General features: G+C 42.1%; 1 protein-coding gene across 32 annotated transcripts in view; it reads left to right on the top strand.

The window, feature by feature from the left end:
* ANK3 (ankyrin 3) overlaps positions 1 to 17,858 on the top strand; it is a 678,945-nt gene that overhangs the window by 650,947 nt on the left and 10,140 nt on the right. For 24 of the 32 annotated variants that reach the window (XM_029059625.2, XM_029059631.2, XM_029059622.2 and 21 more), the window contains 2 exons: positions 1,894 to 1,987; positions 6,739 to 7,117. In XM_029059625.2, coding sequence (XP_028915458.1) covers positions 1,894 to 1,987; positions 6,739 to 7,117 — 473 coding nt within the window. Of the gene's footprint in view, positions 1 to 1,296; positions 1,988 to 6,738; positions 7,118 to 10,004; positions 10,056 to 13,966; positions 14,054 to 17,858 lie in introns of all 32 variants that reach the window. The other 8 variants (XM_029059644.2, XM_029059649.2, XM_039911542.1 and 5 more) reach the window with 4 other exon arrangements.

Genomic DNA, 17,858 nt, shown 5'->3' with positions numbered 1-17,858 from the left:
ACATGAATATAAATTACACATATTATCAATCAGTCTGACTACCCAATCACATTGCTATCGGGAAATATTTTCTCTTTGAATGTTGAAGAAAACAGTTGTGGGCATTTTGCGTAAACCATGGGGTTTTCATCCAGGCTCCACTTTACCTGTATACTGTACAAAATGGAGGTTGGCTGCAAACGTGAGTCTGAATCTCTCTGTAGCCACCATGCAAAAAACAAGCTTGGGAGCCGTTTTTTTTCCTCTCTCTCCTCACCTCTGAAACTTCTTAGAACTGTCTTTCCTCACCAAGGCCAGATCTCTCTCTCTCTACCATCCTTTCAGCTGAGGCAGAGAAAAATACCTCTTCTAGGTAACACATTGAATTGAATAGAGAAACATTTCTTCCCATTTTGAATATCTCATATAATTTACAGGGTTTTAACTTCATATCATTCATTGTACGTATTTAAACTAACCCATGTGATTAGCTTTACCTGTATTCACCTTTTCTTTTTTCTCTTTATTTGATCAGTGGTTCTGAGTGTACCTATATCACCAAGATTACCTCAGTCTCCAACATCACCAAGATCTGCTTACTCACCACAATCCTCTCATCTGAATAGTTTTACTGTACCTGAAATTTTTATTTAGATTATGTCCTTGTAGATGTTTCTGCTTTTTAATCCTTTGCTGATACACTTCCTCTTTAGATTACCTAGGCTGTTCTGAGACTCGATGAACTTTACTATCCTTAGTTAATATTATTCTTCATGCAAACTGCTACATCTGAGTAAAGCTGTGTTAAAAAAATAAAAGGTGAAGTTGGATTTTAGAGCTGGACTATACAATTAAAAAAAAACTACCCCCCCAACAACAAAAAAATGTTGTCAACCACTTCACTTGCTGCAACTGTTTGTTTGTGGTATATCTATTCTTTCCTCTAGATGGTGAAATGCACTCTCCCCAGATAAAGATATTTGGCTAGCTAAGATATAAATGATATAATACCCAACTTTACCAGGGTATAATTAAATCACTTTTTTCATTAATAGACATTATAAAATTACTAAATTGACATCTAATTCTGTTAAAAAAAAATTCCCGAAACTAAAAGCATTCTTTTGACTGTGGTTGCATTTTAGCAGCAGCTGGCTTTGGTGGCATTTAATTTTGCTAAACCAGTGAATTGACCAACATTCTTTAGCTTTCCATTATTCATTTTTTTAGTCGGTGATTTTTTGCATTCATTCATTCATGTTGTCTTTGTTGTTCCATATTTCATTTCAGTCAGTCCAAATGTACTGTCTTTCATAGGTTATGCTACCCTTCAAACGGAAATGGAAACGCCCACAGGGTTGCACAACACTCCACCCACCCCTTTCCAGCAAGATGATTTTTTTAGTGATATCTCTAGCATAGAATCGCCCGTTAGAACTCCCAGTAGACTGAGTGATGGGTTAGTAACTTCCCAGGGAAATATGAATTTTACAACAGAAGGACCTCCCGTGGTAAAAGCCGAAGACACTTCCCTGGAAGACAGCAAACTTGATTTTCTGATGCCAGTGGCAAGAGTGTACGAAGCTTCCGAGAGAGATGAGAAGTGTTTGGTGGAAGACGTGAACCTCCGGAAGTACCCTCAGTATATTGGATGTCTTTCTGGAGAACCGAAAGATGGTAATCACTTAAAGCCAAAAGGAATAGAAAAGAGTAGAAAAGTAGGAGTGAGCTTTGAGCAGCTTGAGAGAGGAAAGTCTGGTGTTGATGAGGAAATGACAGAAGAAAAATTCAAGTCCCTATTTGAGGACATTCATCTCGAAGAAGGTATGGAGGCTGAGGAGATGACAGAGGAAAAAGTGCAGGCCATCCTTAAGCATGTTCAGCAAGCAGAACAGGAAATGTCTTCAATTACAGGTTGGCAGAACGAAGCATCTAGTGACAATACAGAATCACCACCACCCCTGGGATGCAAAATGATTGGTGGCATACTCGAGCGACTAGATGACAGGTACGCATCTTCTTGGAAAACAGTATTTGCGCGCTCTTCTTTTTTTAACATAACTAAAAGAGAAGGATTCTTCTTTTAAAAAATGGCATTTGTTAAGCACTTACTATGTACCAGACACTGTACTAAGCACTGGGGTAGATACAAGCCACTCCCTGTCCAACGAGGGGCTCACAGTCTCAATCCCCATTTTACAGATGAGGTAACTGAGGCACAGAGAAGTGAAGTGACTTGCCCAAGGTCACAGAGCAGACAAGTAGCGGAGCTAGGATTAGAACCTATGATCTTCTGACTCCCAGGCCCGTACTCTATCTGCCACGCCAACTCTAACTGGGAGAGTGGGAGAGTGAGAGCAAGGAGAAATGAGTGGTGATGGGAGAGACTGGAATGAGACACAGTAAGTAGGTAAAGTTTGAAAAGAACGAAGAGCGCAAGCTGGGATGTAGTGGGAGAAGAGAGTGGATATGTAGGAGGGAGAAAATTGAGTGCCTCAAAGACAGTAGTCGAGAGTTGATGTGGCGAGGAATGGACAACCATTGGAGACTTTTGAGAAGAGATAACTTGGGCAGAATGACAGTGAAAGCTGGGTAAATTCGGGCACTACTGCTTCATGTATGAAATACCTATCACCCAGGCAATTTTAACAGGAAAAATAGAAGTTTGAGATTTGATGGCTGTCCAATTCCATTTCTCAGAACGTTTACTGATTCATAATGAAAAAAAGACATCCGTCAGTTAAAATAATACTGAATGGAAAGTGGCTTGTAAGCTTCCCAGCAAGAAGACGAATTACCAATCACCTGTAGCGTATCCTCCTATTTTTTTAATGGAATTTGTTAAACACAACCCACATGGAAATACAACAGCAAAACAAGTGGCTTTGGGTCAAGCAGCAGCTGGAAGACATGGCAACTTTATTTTGAGGCTTGAGAAGTGGAGTGGCCTAGTTAAAAGAGCACAGGTCTGGGAGTCAGAATCAGTCAATCATATTTACTGAACACTTACTGTGGGAAGAGCTCTGTACTAAAGACTTGGGAGAGTACAATATAACAATATAACAAACACATTCCCTGCTCACAGCAGACTAACAATCTGGAGGCAAGGTTACAGTCTACTGTCAGTGGACCTGATTTCTTATCCCAACTCTGCCACTTGTCCTTTGTGTGACCTTGGGCAAGGTCATTTAATTTCTCTGTGCCTCAGTTACCTCATCTGTAAAATAGAGATTAAACTGTGAGCCCCATTTGGGACATGGACTGTGTCCAACCTGATTACCATGTTAGTACCCTAGTGCCGAGTAGAGTACCTGGCACATAGTAAGTGCTTAACAAATACCATTTTAAAAAAAGATTTTATGGTCCTATCAGTTGTCAGTCATTTTAACTTAGCCTAGTGCACCTGTCTATATTCCCACCTCCAATGCTTTCCAGATCATTACATGGTTAATTGAAAACTCGAAAGTAGTTTCTAAATTTTAACTGCTTATATTTTTTTCATTTTTCAGCTAAGGCATTTTTAGGGAATGGTAGAATTTAGTGCTAAATCAAGATTAAATTATGACCAGCATAAAATTTGTTTAATCAATGCCAGTCACATGTCCTTGTCCCTGTTGGATATGTTTCTTCTCGGCCAGTGGATGTAATTAATCAATCGATGGTATTTATTGAGTGCTTACTATGTTTAGAGCACTGTACTAAGCACTTGGGAGAGTACAAAACAATGGTTAGCAGACACATTCCCTGCCTATAACCAGTTTGCAGTCTAGAGACCGTACAGTATAAGAAGTGGGTTGGTGGTCAGGGGGAACGACATTAGAAAATCAGTAAGAGAATTTGATATACAAAGCTCAATTGTGACTAGAATGACAGCAGCATTAGTGCTGAAGCTGGGCCTTAGCGCTATCACCAGCAGATAGTTACCAGGGCAGCCAACTTGGTATCAATCAATTGTATTAATTGAGCGCTTACTGTGTGCAGGGCAATATTCTAAGCTCTTGTACGATGCAGTGCAATACCAAGTTGGTAGATTTGTTCCCTTCTCACAAGCAGCTTTCATTTTAGAGACCATGTTGGGTTTTTTCTGTCCTTGTTAGCCAGATATTGCCCAGAATCCTGCTGAATCTGTTCCCACACAAGTTTCAGCGAAAAAACCGTCACACTTCTAATGACACAGCCTCAGCAAGCATTCCCTTCCTTCTTGGCTGTTTCACACTACCCCTGAAGTGTGGTGAGGCATGTCACACTTTGGGGTGATTGTGGGGGACGAGGAATCAGGGGAGGAAAGAGTCAATCCAACAGAATTTGTCATTTCCTGGGAAGAGACAAACCTCAGAGGTCAGGTGACCAAGAACATGAGAGAGACACAGCAAGATGTCTCTAAGTCCATTACATTACAGCTTGGGAACATGAAGAGAGAAATCGTTGATGCTATTAAGACATAGCCATTTTAAACTTTATTAATCTGTGGATTTGTTAATTTATCATCAGAGCATCTGGGTAAAAAAGTGTAATTCAAAACTGTCTCCTGGGAACACCTGGGGAAGTGTACAAGAACTCACCAGGGCTGAGGAAGAATTCACTCTCAGGAGGCAATTCATTCATTCAGTAGTATTTATTGAGCACTTACTTTGTGCAGAACACTGTACTAAGCGCTTGGAATGTACAATTCGGCAACAGATTGAGACAATCCCTGCCCAATAACAAACTCACAGTCTAAATGGGGGAGACAGACAGCAAAGCAAAGCAAAACAGAACAAAACAAAACAAGACAACATCATCAAGATAAATAGAATCATGGAGATATATACCTCATTAACAAAATGAATAGGGTAATAAATAATATAAACAAATAAGCACAGTGCTGAGGGGAGGGGAAGGGGGAAGAGCAGAGAGCGGGGGGAAAGAGAGGGGAGGAGGAACAGAGGGAAGGGGGGGGGGGCTCAGTCTGGGAAGGCCTCCTGGAGAAGGTGAGCTGTCATTAGGGCTGTGAGCTCCTAGCTCTCACTGGTCCTGCAGCAGAAAAATGTAGGTTTGTCCCAGGAGAACTGAATTTAAGGGAAGAGAAGCTTAGGCTTTGAACAAATAGAAAATGATCCTTTGCATTGGATACATAACAATGTACAGAGAATAAAACATGAGTAGTAAGCAAGAGCATAAAGAAGAGATGTTAAATAGAGATGTTAGCAGTAGTTGAGAGGAAGTTGAGATTGAAAGTTCGACTGAGAAGTTAAAAGTAACGTAAAACCAAGAATTTGGGGAGTGGAGGAGATCCAGTTAAAGCTGTAAGCATGTAATGAGTTTCAAAGCAGGAAATAATTTCCAATAGGTCAGAATCACAAGAACTTTAAGGTTTCTTCTTCCTCTTTGATCCATGTTTTTCAGGCTCTTTTTAGCTCTAGAATGCATTGTTTTATTACTATTATGCTGCTAGAACAGCACCTGGAGGTGACAAATCAGATGCACATTAAAAATAGTGGCCATTAATAATAATAATAATAATAATGATGGTATTTGTTAAGCGCTTACTATGTGCCAAGCACTGTTCTAAGCACTGCGGGGGGGAGATACAAGGTAATCAGGTTGTCCCACATGGGGCTCACAGTCTTCATCCCCATTTTACAGATGAGGAAACAGAGGCACAGAGAAGTTAAGTGACTTGCCCAAAGTCACACAGCTGACAAGTGGTAGAGCCGGAATTAGAACCCATGACATCTGACTCCCAAGCCCGTTCTCTTTCCACTGAGTCACGCCAAAGGAACTCCCAACACATTTGTATGGAAAACAATTATTGTAGTGAACACAGTAATAATTGTGATATTTGCTAAGCCCTGACTGTATGCCAATCACTGTACTAAATGCTGGGGCAGATACCAGATAATCAGGTCACACGTGGGGCTCACAGTCTAAATAGGACGGAGAATAGGTATTGAATTCCCATTTGGCAGATGAGAGAACTGAGACACAAATAAGTGAAGTGACTTGCCCAAGGTCACACAGGAGGTCCTCTAAATCCCAGGCCCTTGCCCTTCTTACAAGGGCACACTGCATCCCTATGTGAGAGAAAGAATGTTCTCACATCTGATGAATAAAAGATTGATGCAGTTAAATTTTGGGACAATTAGTGAATTACACCATAATCACCATGCTGCATATCAGAAATTTCTGTGCTTTCCAAATATGTTATTTGGGTGTCTCGGCATCCAAGCAGCTATTTCAAGATTTTCTATATTTATATTCATATATACATAGACATATGCCTAGACACCCAAATAATATATATATAATTAACGTATCAACTTATTATATTACTAACATATATATATATGGATATGGATTCTAACCATATATTTTGGTTCTAACTTTCTATTTTTCAACTTTTGTAGCCCTGACCAATGTAGGGAATCTATTACCTCATATCTGAAAGGAGAAGTTGGAAAATTGATGCATAAAAGATTGATGCAGTTAAATTTTGGGACAAATAGTGAATTACACCATAATCACAATGCTGCATATCAGAAATTTCTGTGCGTTCCAAATGTGTTATTTGGGTGTCTAGTCATCGAAGCAGCTATTTCAAGATTTTCTATATTTGTATACATACATACATAGACATATGCCTAGACACCCAAATAATATATATATAATTAACATATTATAAACTTGTTATATTACTAACATATTTATATATATATATATATGGATATGGATTCTAGCTATATATTTTGGTTCTAACTTTCTATTTTTCAACTTTTGTAGCCCTGACCAATGTAGGGAATCTATTACCTCATATCTTAAAGGAGAAGTTGGAAAATTTGAAGCCAATGGAAATCACTCCGAAGGTACTCCAGAAGGAAAGACTAAATCTCATGTTACAGATTCACAAAATGATGTAGGGAAACAGAAAGATAGAGAGACCCTGAAACCAAAAACACAAGGTCCCATTCGTGTTGAAGAACAAACGTTATCACTAGCAGCCTACCAGAAGTCTGTGGAAGAGATGGGCAAGCCAGCAACAGAAGAGCCTAAAACCTCTGTGCCTGTCAGTGGGAAAAAGATGAATAGGACTTCTCCCGGAGATGGAAAGCCAAGGCTTACCCTCCAGGGGGAGGAGGGAGCAGGAATATCTGACCATAAGGTATGATATCCAGTTATGCATTGCCCTCTGTTGATTTGAAAATGTTCTTCATTATCTGAAGGGTCTGAAAACAGACCATGCCTTTTTCCATTTTGCACTTATCCTGAATCTTCTAAATTCCAAATGACATTGAAGAAATTGAATTTGTGCTGAGTTTCAGCCCCGGCAGCTGTGAGATTGGCAATCCGTTGCCCCGATCTCCCTCATGGGTTTGCTCTTTCACATTTTGCCCTTCGGCCTTGGCGATGCTGATCAAGTGAATCCCAGCACTTCCTCGATTGCCCGTTAAGCACCGGGCGCAGAGTTCTGGTAGGTTACTGCCTGTGGTGTCAAGCAGAGCAAAACCCATTTTCACTTCTTGCTTTCCCAGCATCCTTAGGAGAGAAGTTGAGGCAGGTATTTTCAGCCCCATCTTTCAAGATATGAAAGCAAGACATGGAGAAGTGAAGCAACTTGTTCTGAATGACAGCGTTGGTTAGTTCACGAGGACGCCGAGGCACCTGAATCCTGGCATCCTGGTATTCCCCCATGAGGTTCTGTAGGGCTTGGGGTGCACCAATGCCTCTGTACTGTATTTTTTATGTCAAACATCCATTGACCTCTTTAATAACCAGGCCATCTTTGGATCTCCTATAGGACTCTTTAACCTTAACTACTATTTCTGATGGGATTTTAAGGTTTAAAAAACTACTTTCTGGATCTAAAATGAGACTGGCATTTATTGTTGGATTGTCAGTCATTGACACCCACAGTTCTTGATGTAATTTGGTCTCAGAGTGAAGTCTTTTCCACCTGAGAAAAGTGTCAGCATAGTTAGACTTCACACGTGAGAATCACCTTTCCAGGGTACGATTTTCAATCCGAGAATCCCCACTTCCCCATTTTTGATTTGCAGAAACCCAGAAGACCAGAGGATGATGAAATAAAAATAAAAATGTTGGTATTTGTTAAGCGCTTATTAGGTGCCGAGCACTGTTCTAAGAGCTGGGGGAGATACAGGGTAATCAGGTTGTCCCACGTGGGGCTCACACACTTTTAATCCCCATTTTACAGATGAGGGAACTGAGGCACAGAGAAGTTAAGTGACTTGCCCACAGTCACACAGCTGACAAGTGGCAGAGCCGGGAATCGAACTCATGACCTCTGACTCCGAAGCCCAGGCTCTTTCCACTGAGCCACACTGCTTCTCCCAGTATGTTCCCAGTATATCTAGACAGACCATTTTCTTTTCATTTAGTGCTCAATATTTTTTCCACAAACCTTTTTCCAACAGTGTCACTTGAAACAGTAATTGCTCTGTCCTAATTTCCTGTTTCCAAAAGTTTTCTTTGTTTTAGCTGCCCTTAGGTGGTTTTATTCCTTGACCTCTCAAAGGATATGAACATCAAAATTTCATATTTTCCAAACAAGTGATAACTCCTTGCTTTTATTTTCTGCACTTTTTTAAAGTTGTTTTTGGTTTTTTGGGGGGGATCCTTCACATAAATAGGGAATTGAACAAACGCTGTCCTCTCTTTGGGCCTGTTCTCGCAGTTCCTACCTGGGGGATTATCTTTTCCATTTCATGTTCTGAATTAACTCAGTGTGACAAATCTCTCGTGATGCCTTGGCAAATGTAAATTCCTCTTTTAATTGTATCACTGGTGAAGAGAAATAACTTGGACTAGAGAAGAATAAAAATCCCCTTGTTTTAAGTTAAGCCCTCAGTTTTCCAGTACCCGATTATCCCACTTGTGAATTATTCATGAATTATTCATTTCTTTACTTCTCCTCTAGACTGTAAGCTCATCCTCTAAACTGTAAACATGTCCTCTATACTGTAAACTCACTGTGGGCAGGGAACATGTCTACCAACTCTATTTTACTGTACTCTCCCTGGGCTCTGCACACAGTAAGCACTACATAAATGTGATTGATTGATTTATAGATTCTCCTTGCTAGTCGGTAGCATCCTCTCCAGAGTTAGGGTAGAGCTGTCTTGTGTTCTGACCGGGGAATTTGCTAGATCTTCCCTCTGGTCCAAATTTAGAAAATGCTGTTAATTGTACCACTGAGTCACTGAATCACACCCACTAACATTGCGGAATTTTTTTTTTTAACTGGATCTGGGAGTATTTAAGCAACACGATTTTTTAAGACAGATAACAAATACTTAAACATACCTAACATATGGAAGGGGTGCCAAATCTTCAATACAGCAATGTGAATATAAAGATACATTGATCAATCAGTGGTATTCATTGAGTGCTTACTATGTGCAGAGCACTGTACTAAGTGCTTGGGAGAATACATTACAAGAGAGACGGCAGATATGTTCTCTGCCCACAAATTTACAATCCAGAGGATGAGCTTACAGTCTAGAGGATAAAAATCTATTTAAAAATCAGAATACTATTTGTAGAAAAAGACTTTTAGAAAATGTCACTAATACTTTATAGTGTTTATGTGTGTGTATAGTTATATGGATATATATATATACTGTGGATGTGGAAAGAAACTAGCAGGTAAAGAGAGGTGGAAAGTGAGTAGCAAAGGGCTGCTTCAGGCACTAAGAATGGAAGAAGATTACTTTGTTATAGCTGTTGCATAGCCCGTAGAGAGTATGAGTTGGTGCCCTCTGTATCAGAAGAATTTCCCCCATGACCAGGCAAATTGAGTAAATGATTAAATACAGATGAAGATTAAGCTACGTTTTCAACCTTAGAAGTGGTTTTCCCCTATTTGTTGAATTCCACTGAGAAATGTGACCTGTAGTCCAGATCAATTTAATAGGTCTGGCTGGAGCCACTGTGGCTAGATCGTAGAGCACAGCGATTGTCGACCAAAGAGCTTTGCTTTCGGGATAATCTCGGAAAACAGCCACACTTTTTGTCCCTTGAAAAATCAGGTCAAAAGTCCCGGTGCGACTCTTTCACGGATGGCTGGCTGCTGCTCCAAGGTAAATGATCCCTACCTCCTTCTCCTTCTCCTGCCCCGGCGGAGCCCCCTTCGAGCATTCATATCTCTTTTCAGACTTTGTAGTCCAAGATCCAAATACGATAAGACTCACTTTTAACTAGATTGCTCATTGCAGAAATTTTTCTGTTACAGTAAGAATTGCTTTGTCCCACTCAGTTTCACTCAAGCCTTTAGAGCAATGCCACCTCAGCATACTTCCTTAAAAGAGGCAAACCTGAACTGGGTGTAGACAGTATTTGGTGTGTCACACTAGCTGAGTTTACTGCTAAGTCAGGGTGCAGTAGCCAAGGCTTTTTTTGTTTGTTTAATGGTATTTGTTAAACGCTTACTGTGTGCCAGACTTAGTACTGTGCTAGGATAGATACAAGCTAATCAGGTTGGACCCAGTCCGTGTCCCACATGGGGTTCACGTCTTAATCCTCACTTCACTTGGGAGGTAACTGAGGCACAGAGAAGTTAAGTGACTTGCCCAAGGTGACGCAGCCGACAAGTAAATGGTGGAGCTGGGATTAATAATAATAATAATGTTGGTATTTGTTAAGCACTTACTATGCTCCAAGCACTGTTCTAAGCTCTGGGGTAGACACAAGTAATCAGGCTGTCCCACATAGGGATCACAATCTTCATCCCCATTTTACAGATGAGGTAACTGAGGCACAAAGAAGTGAAGTGACTTGCCCAAGGTCACACAGCTGACAGGCGGCGGGGACAGGATTAGAACCCATGACCTCTGACGCCCAAGCCCGGGCTCTTTCCTGCTTCTCTCGCTCCCAGGCCTGTGTTCTATCCACTAGGCCACACTGCTTCTCGTTCCTCCTTCTCATTTCCTCCTTCACGGAGTGACAGCCAGAAAAGCCAAAGATGGAGAGTAGCCGTCATTCTGAAGATAATTAATTGATGGAAGAAACTGAAAAAAATTTTGCATTCTGAAATAATCAGGCATGTGTGTGAGACAGATCGAGAGACAGATTGAAGTGTTTTTCACGTAATGCGGAGTGTCTTTCAAAGAAGTGGAGGGGATAAGGAATCAGAGAGCAGAAATCCACAGGGCAATCGAAAAAGGGCAGAGCGGGTACTAAGTGTATAGGAAGCCATAGTGAAGTAGAACTGAGAGCAGGGGAGATGAGAGCTGGCAGGAAACCAAAGCAGAGGAGGCCTCTTCCCAGTTTATTTTCCCTTTTTCCAGTTACTCTTCCATTCCTGGACCGAGACCCGGTTCCTACTGATTGCCCATTTGTCTATTTCCTATGGCTTCCTGCTCCCCTGGTCCTCTGGGTTCTTCCCTCCTTCTTCTTCTTCTTGTCTGATGGTTGCACTTACTCTCCTGTGATATGGCTTCCTCTCAACCTACTCTCTTGTGGTTTCCCACTCTCCGCTCCTCTCCGGTGCCAGATTTAGGCCCTGCTCCCTGCTGCCCTCCCCTTATCTTGTCCCAGTCCCGCAGCTGACACCGTATAATAATGTTGGTATTTGTTAAGCGCTTACTATATGCAGAGCACTGTTCTAAGCACTGGGGTAGATACAGGGTCATCAGGTGGTCCCACATGAGGCTCACGGTCTTCATCCCCATTGTACAGATGAGGTCACTGAGGCACAGAGAAGCGAAGTGACTTGCCCACAGTCACACAGCTGCCAAGTGGCAGAGCTGGGATTCGACCCCATAGAGAAGCAGTGTGGCTCAGTGGAAAGAGCCCGGGTTTGGGAGTCAGAGGTCATGGGTTCGAATCCCGGCTCTGCCACCTGTCAGCTGTGTGACTGTGGGCAAGTCACTTCACTTCCCTGTGCCTCAGTTCCCTCATCTGGAAAATGGGGATTAATGTGAGCCTCACGTGGGACAACCTGATCACCCTGTATCTACCCCAGCACTTAGAACAGTGCTCTGCACATAGTAAGCAGCAGCACTAGTAAGAGAAGCATATTAAGAGAAGCAGCGTGGCTCAGTGGAAAGTGCACGGGCTTTGGAGTCAGGGCTCATGAGTTCGAATCCCAGCTCTGCCACTTGTCAGCTGTGTGACTGTGGGCAAGTCACTTAACTTCTCTGTGCCTCAGTTCCCTCATCTGTAAAATGGGGATTAAGACTGTGAGCCCCACGTGGGACGACCTGATTCCCCTGTGTCTACCCCAGCGCTTAGAACAGTGCTCGGCACATAGTAAGCGCTTAACAAATACCAATATTATTAATATTATTAAGCGCTCAACAAATACCAACATTATTATTATTATGACCTCGAACTCCCAAGCCCGTGCTCTTTCCACTGAGTCATGCAGTATATTAAGTGAACCATCGTGGCACACTTATTTAGGATTTGTATATTCACCTTGGCTACGGGAATCAGTTCTCAGTTTTAATGAGGATGGACCAGCAGCTTCATCTCTGGCTCTGATCTAGCTGTCACCCTCCGAAGGAGGCAGCGCTCTCTCGTGGCCCTCTTCTGTGCCCTCAGTTTGTCCAAGACTCATCTTCCAAAATCATCCGTCTGGCCCTGGGCAGGCTCAGCTGAATTCAACAACTCCCGTCCCTGGTTCTAGTTAGTTTGCTAAAATATTTCAGATGATAAAGGAAATGCTTATCTTTGGCAAATGCAGCAAGTGATTTTCCCAAATGTGCAGACTGAAGCACATTTCATCTGGCAATAGTCTCTCTGTGGAGGCAGCAGAGAATTTTTTGAAAGGCAGATTTCACACAAGGGCAGTGTAAATGTCACGACAACCTTGAGTAGTATTTATTGAGTATATGCCAGAGGGCCAATAGGCCAGGATAGCATCTGTCTTTTTGGCACCAGAATCACAAAATCTTAACTGTCTTGCTGAATAACACCCAAAATTATTTCTGTATTTTTCTTATTTTTTTTCTCCTTGTTTGTGTTTGTTTGAGCATATTTTCCCCCTGGGTAACATACAAAATAATATTTCAAGCATGGTTAAACCCTAATTTCATGGGAATAAAGTCTATTTGTGTATTTCATAGAGAATTACTCACATTAAACTCTAATCCATTTTCTAGGATGATGTTTTGTTACTAGTAGAAAACTTTTAATCACTGCTCAAATATAAAGATTTCATTTTTTTAATAGTAGTTTTCTTCCACGCAACACTTTTCTATTTCATTTCTAACCTATTCTTGTCTCCCACACAAAAGAATTATTTTAAGCAATTAACCTTCACCTGTGCCCTTTTCCATTAAAGCATTCCTTTTTTTCCTCTCCCTTTAGATGAGTTCTAAAAATTGTCACCTAATATACAAATTTAAGAAAGAAATGACAGTTGAAAGATTTTCATTGTAGATTTAGAGGGAATTGGAATTTCTATTTTTTTGTAGCTGCTGTTATTTTACAGAGTCGGGGGTTGCTTTGGATCCAACTCCATGTCTGATCTTGGTGCTGGTCAGGATCTCCTGGCATCTCAGAACCAGGATTTTCTTCATGTGACACCTACAGAAGGTGTCAGGAGCTATATCTAGGGCTAGTTTGCAGCTCCAGGAGAGCCTCCTCCATTTTTATATTAAAGTAATTTTGTTGGAAACTAGTAATCTATTAAAGATGAACCTCCAACTGGCTGAAAATATACATTTTGACAGCCAATTCTGAGACTGCCCAAAAAACCCAACCCAAAATTGGCTTTTTTAAATCACTCGATTCCTTTAAGAAAATTGCATTTTCCTATGGCTTCTGTCCACTGAAAATAATCTTGCTTCGTTTCCCCGCTCAGAAATCATATCCTTCTTCCCCAAGAATCTGATTCTCGTAAGAACATAAGCACATGGGCAGCTGTAGTTCCTCCAGCAAAGAAATGGACAAGTTCAGTGAAATGATTTCTTTCCTGATTTCCCTTCTCAGAATGTCTTTTCTTTAATTGTTCTGATAACATTACACTAAAAAATGCATTTATCAGGAATTTAAAGGCAGTGAAAGTGATTCGACCTCAGATGAGGAAAGGAGAGTCACTACCAGAGTTATTCGCCGACGTTTGATTATAAAGGTATTCCGTGGTCATGCTAAGTGAGAGCATCGGAATGGCTTGATTGAGGAGAAAGCTGAACTTGTGAACTTGCTTTGGGTCACCGTATTAGGGGTGACTTTCTATTACTGACATGTCCTGGTGTATAAATGGTGAAGTGGCTGTGTTCTTGTTTCATTTTCAAGCTTGCTGCCTGGAACTTTGTCTCTGTCTGGATCAGTGTGTTTGGCAGTGATGAAAATGTGTGATATTCGTACTGTGTTCCTTCTGGAGGTGCTTTTTGAGCATGAGCGACTAATGTCCGTCCTTGGGACCGAATTGTATGAAGCCTTATAGGTCAGCAAATGAAAAGCTTATTTGGGCCTTTCCATACTCTTAAAACCCCAGTTGAAAACCTAAGAGTTCACCGAATAGAGTATTCCCAAATTTCCCATGGTTTGGTGAGCATCTTGGAGAGTCGTCCTGGATCGCCAAAGGCCGACTTGCACTCATCTTACAGCCTGCCATCAAGGAAGCCTAATCTGACAGTTATCCTGTTTAACATCCTTTTTGAAAATAATTTCAAAATCCCTTTATCAGACTTGAAAATGTTTGAAGAGAAACAAGGGGACAGGTTCCCAGGACCTGGTAAAAACTCCTAAGAGGCTGGCTATTCTTTGGTGGTTGAACTGAGATTGAGACAGACAGAAAAAAGACTGATCCAGTCTTAATAATTATAATACTAATAATAATAGTTCTTGTAAAGGACTTACTGTGTACCAAGCACTATTCTATACACTGGGGTAGATAAAAGTTAATCAGGTTAGACACAGTGCCTGTCCCACATGGAGCTCACACTCTTAATCCCCACTTTACAGATGAGGTAGCTAAGGCCCAGAGAAGTTAAGTGACTTCCACAAGGTCACAAAGCAGAGTTGTGATGGAGGCAAGATTAGAACCCAGATCCTAATGACTCCAAGGACCATGCTTTATTCACTAAGCCATGTTGCGTCTTGCTACCTTTCAAGAGATTTTAATGCACTTCAGAGAGGAATAGCCAGAGGGAGTCTTGAGAAGGCAAGATCATGACTCCTGGACTGTGAGTTGTGTTGCTAGGCAATCAGTCAGTCAATCTATTGAATTTATTGAGCATTTACTGCAGCTCACTGTATTAAGCACTTGGGAAGGTAAAGTGGAATAGAGTTGGTAAACAAGATCCGTGTCCACAAAGAGTTTATAATCTCACTGGGGAGACATACATCAAAATAAGTTAAAGATAACGGAAGTAGCAGAACATAAGTATATGTACATAAGTGCTTTGGGGCCTGGGGTAGGGTTTGTATCAAAGTGTTTAATGGGTACCGACCCAAGCGCATACGTGACGCAGTCAGAGAAAGTTTTTTGGAGGAGATGTGATTTTAATAGGGCTTTGAATATGGGTAGGCTGGTGGTCTGTTGAACATGAAAAGGCAGTTATTTTCCAAGTTTTTCCACAAAAAGAAATGCATTTTTCCCATTGCTGGTTTTATTATTTGCAATAATAATAATAATAATGATGGCATTTAAGTGCTTACTATGTGCAAAGCACTGTTCTAAGCACTGGGGGGATACAAGGTGATCAGGTTGTCCCACATAGGGCTCACATTTTAATCCCCATTTTACAGATGAGGTAACTGAGGCACAGAGAAGTTAAGTGACTTGCCCAAAGTCACACAGCTGACAAGCGGCGGAGCCGGGATTAGAACCCATGACCTCTGACTCCCAAGCCCGGGCTCTTTCTACTGAGCAATGCTGCTTCTCTGCTTGCAAGGTTTCCCAAGAATCTAGACATGAGAAATCCAGTAGAAGGAAAGAGGAACTGCAGAGAAGCAATAAGGGCTGAAATTGAGGCACTCAAAGGAGTAAGAGTCAACCCCATTCCCAGCCAGGAGAATTATCTCCCTTGAAGTTCGACAGAGTAAAACCATAGCCTCAGCTGAAATACATTTTTGAACAACTTGATTAAAATCTTAAGCTTAATTAGCCCTAAGCCAATGAACATTCAAAGACAAAAATGAGGAATTAGTACTCAGTCACTGCGTCCCTTTTGGATTTGTAAACAGGTCCTCCCCTTACAATGCTTTGCCAGCACAAACTCTTCCTGCACCCTGAGATTCTCTCCCTTCCTGGTTCTTTCCTTTCAGCCAGTCGTAAGGACCGGCGCGGGGTGATTATTTGGGCTGGCAGTCCACTTTCTGGCATGGGTCACAATGGAGAGTGGAGGCAGGAAAGAGCAGAATCAGATGTATTTCCTCCTCCCTACTCTGAAAGGTATAATAATAATGATGGTATTTGTTAAGAGCTTACTATGTGCCAGGCACTATACTAAGCTCAGGGGTGGGTACAAGGAAATCGGTGTGGACACAGTCCCTGTCCCACAAGGGGCCCTCAGTCTCAATCCCCATTTTACAGATGAGGAAACTTAGGCCCAGAGAAGTGAAGCCGCTTGCCCGAGCCCACACAGCAGATGAGTGGTGGAGCTGGGATTAGAACGCATGACCTTCTGACTCCCAGGCCCAAGCTCTAGCCCCGATGCCATGCAGCTTCTCATAGTTGTGTGTCTTCCCTGAGAAGGAGTGCAGTCCCTGGTGGTTTTAAGGAACGTATAGCCTATTTATTTAAGGTCTAGACCTTTAAATAAATAGACTACAGATGAACCAAGCCCCACGAAGCTCGCTGTTTCTGCCCTTGGCCCTGCTCTGTTTTATGTGACCGAAACAGAGCTTCCGCTGCTACACCTGAGGAAAAAAAAAATCCTTTGACAGGCTTTACGGGATATTCTTTTTTTAATGGTATTTATTAAGTACTTTGTATGTGCCAAGAACTGTACTAAGCCTTGGGGTAGATGCAAATGAATCAGGTTAGACACAGTCCCTGTGCCATATGGGGCTCACAGTATTAATCTCCATTTTACAGATGAGGGAACTGAGGCACAGAGAAGTGAAATCTCTTACTCCTTCAAGTTTCCTCTGACCTGTGCCAGTTTTCTTCTGTCTCTAATTGATCTGTAAGAGATACTAATAAATGAACAAGATCCTTTGCAACCAGACATGTTGCAGCAAGAAAAACGGGTCCCTTGATATTTCATTCAATAGTATTTATTGAGCGCTTACTATGTGCAGAGCACTGTACTAAGCGCTTGGGATGAACAAGTCGGCAACAGATAGAGACAGTCCCTGCCGTTTGACGGGCTTACAGTCTAATCGGGGGAGACGGACAGACAAGAACAACTAAATAGAATCAAGGCGATGTACAATTCATTAACAAAATAAATAGGGTAACGAAAATATATACAGTTGGGCGGACGAGTACAGTGCTGTGGGGATGGGAAGGGAGAGGTGGAGGAGCAGAGGGAAAAGGGGAAAAAGAGGGTTAAGATGCGGAGAGGTAAAGGGGGGATGGCAGAGGGAGTAGAGGGAGAAGAGGAGCTCAGTCTGGGAACGCCTCTTGGAGGAGGTGAGTTTTAAGTAGGGTTTTGAAGAGGGAAAGAGAATCAGTTTGGCGGAGGTGAGGAGGGAGGGCGTTCCAGGACCACGGGAGGACGTGACCCAGGGGTTGACGGGATAGGCGAGACCGGGGGACGGTGAGGAGGTGGGCGGCAGAGGAGTGGAGCATGCGGGGTGGGCGGTAGAAAGAGAGAAGGGAGGAGAGGTAGGAAGGGGCAAGGTGATGGAGAGCCTTGAAGCCTAGAGTGAGGAGTTTTTGTTTGGAGCGGAGGTTGATAGGCAACCACTGGAGTTGTTTAAGAAGGGGAGTGACATGCCCAGATCGTTTCTGCAGGAAGATGAGCCGGGCAGTGGAGTGAAGA

This window comes from Ornithorhynchus anatinus, chromosome 3, assembly GCF_004115215.2.
Source record: "Ornithorhynchus anatinus isolate Pmale09 chromosome 3, mOrnAna1.pri.v4, whole genome shotgun sequence".
NCBI classification, from domain to species: Eukaryota; Metazoa; Chordata; class Mammalia; order Monotremata; family Ornithorhynchidae; genus Ornithorhynchus; species Ornithorhynchus anatinus.
The sequence above is the reverse complement of the archived record's forward strand: the minus strand, read 5'-3'. Positions and strand labels throughout refer to the sequence as shown.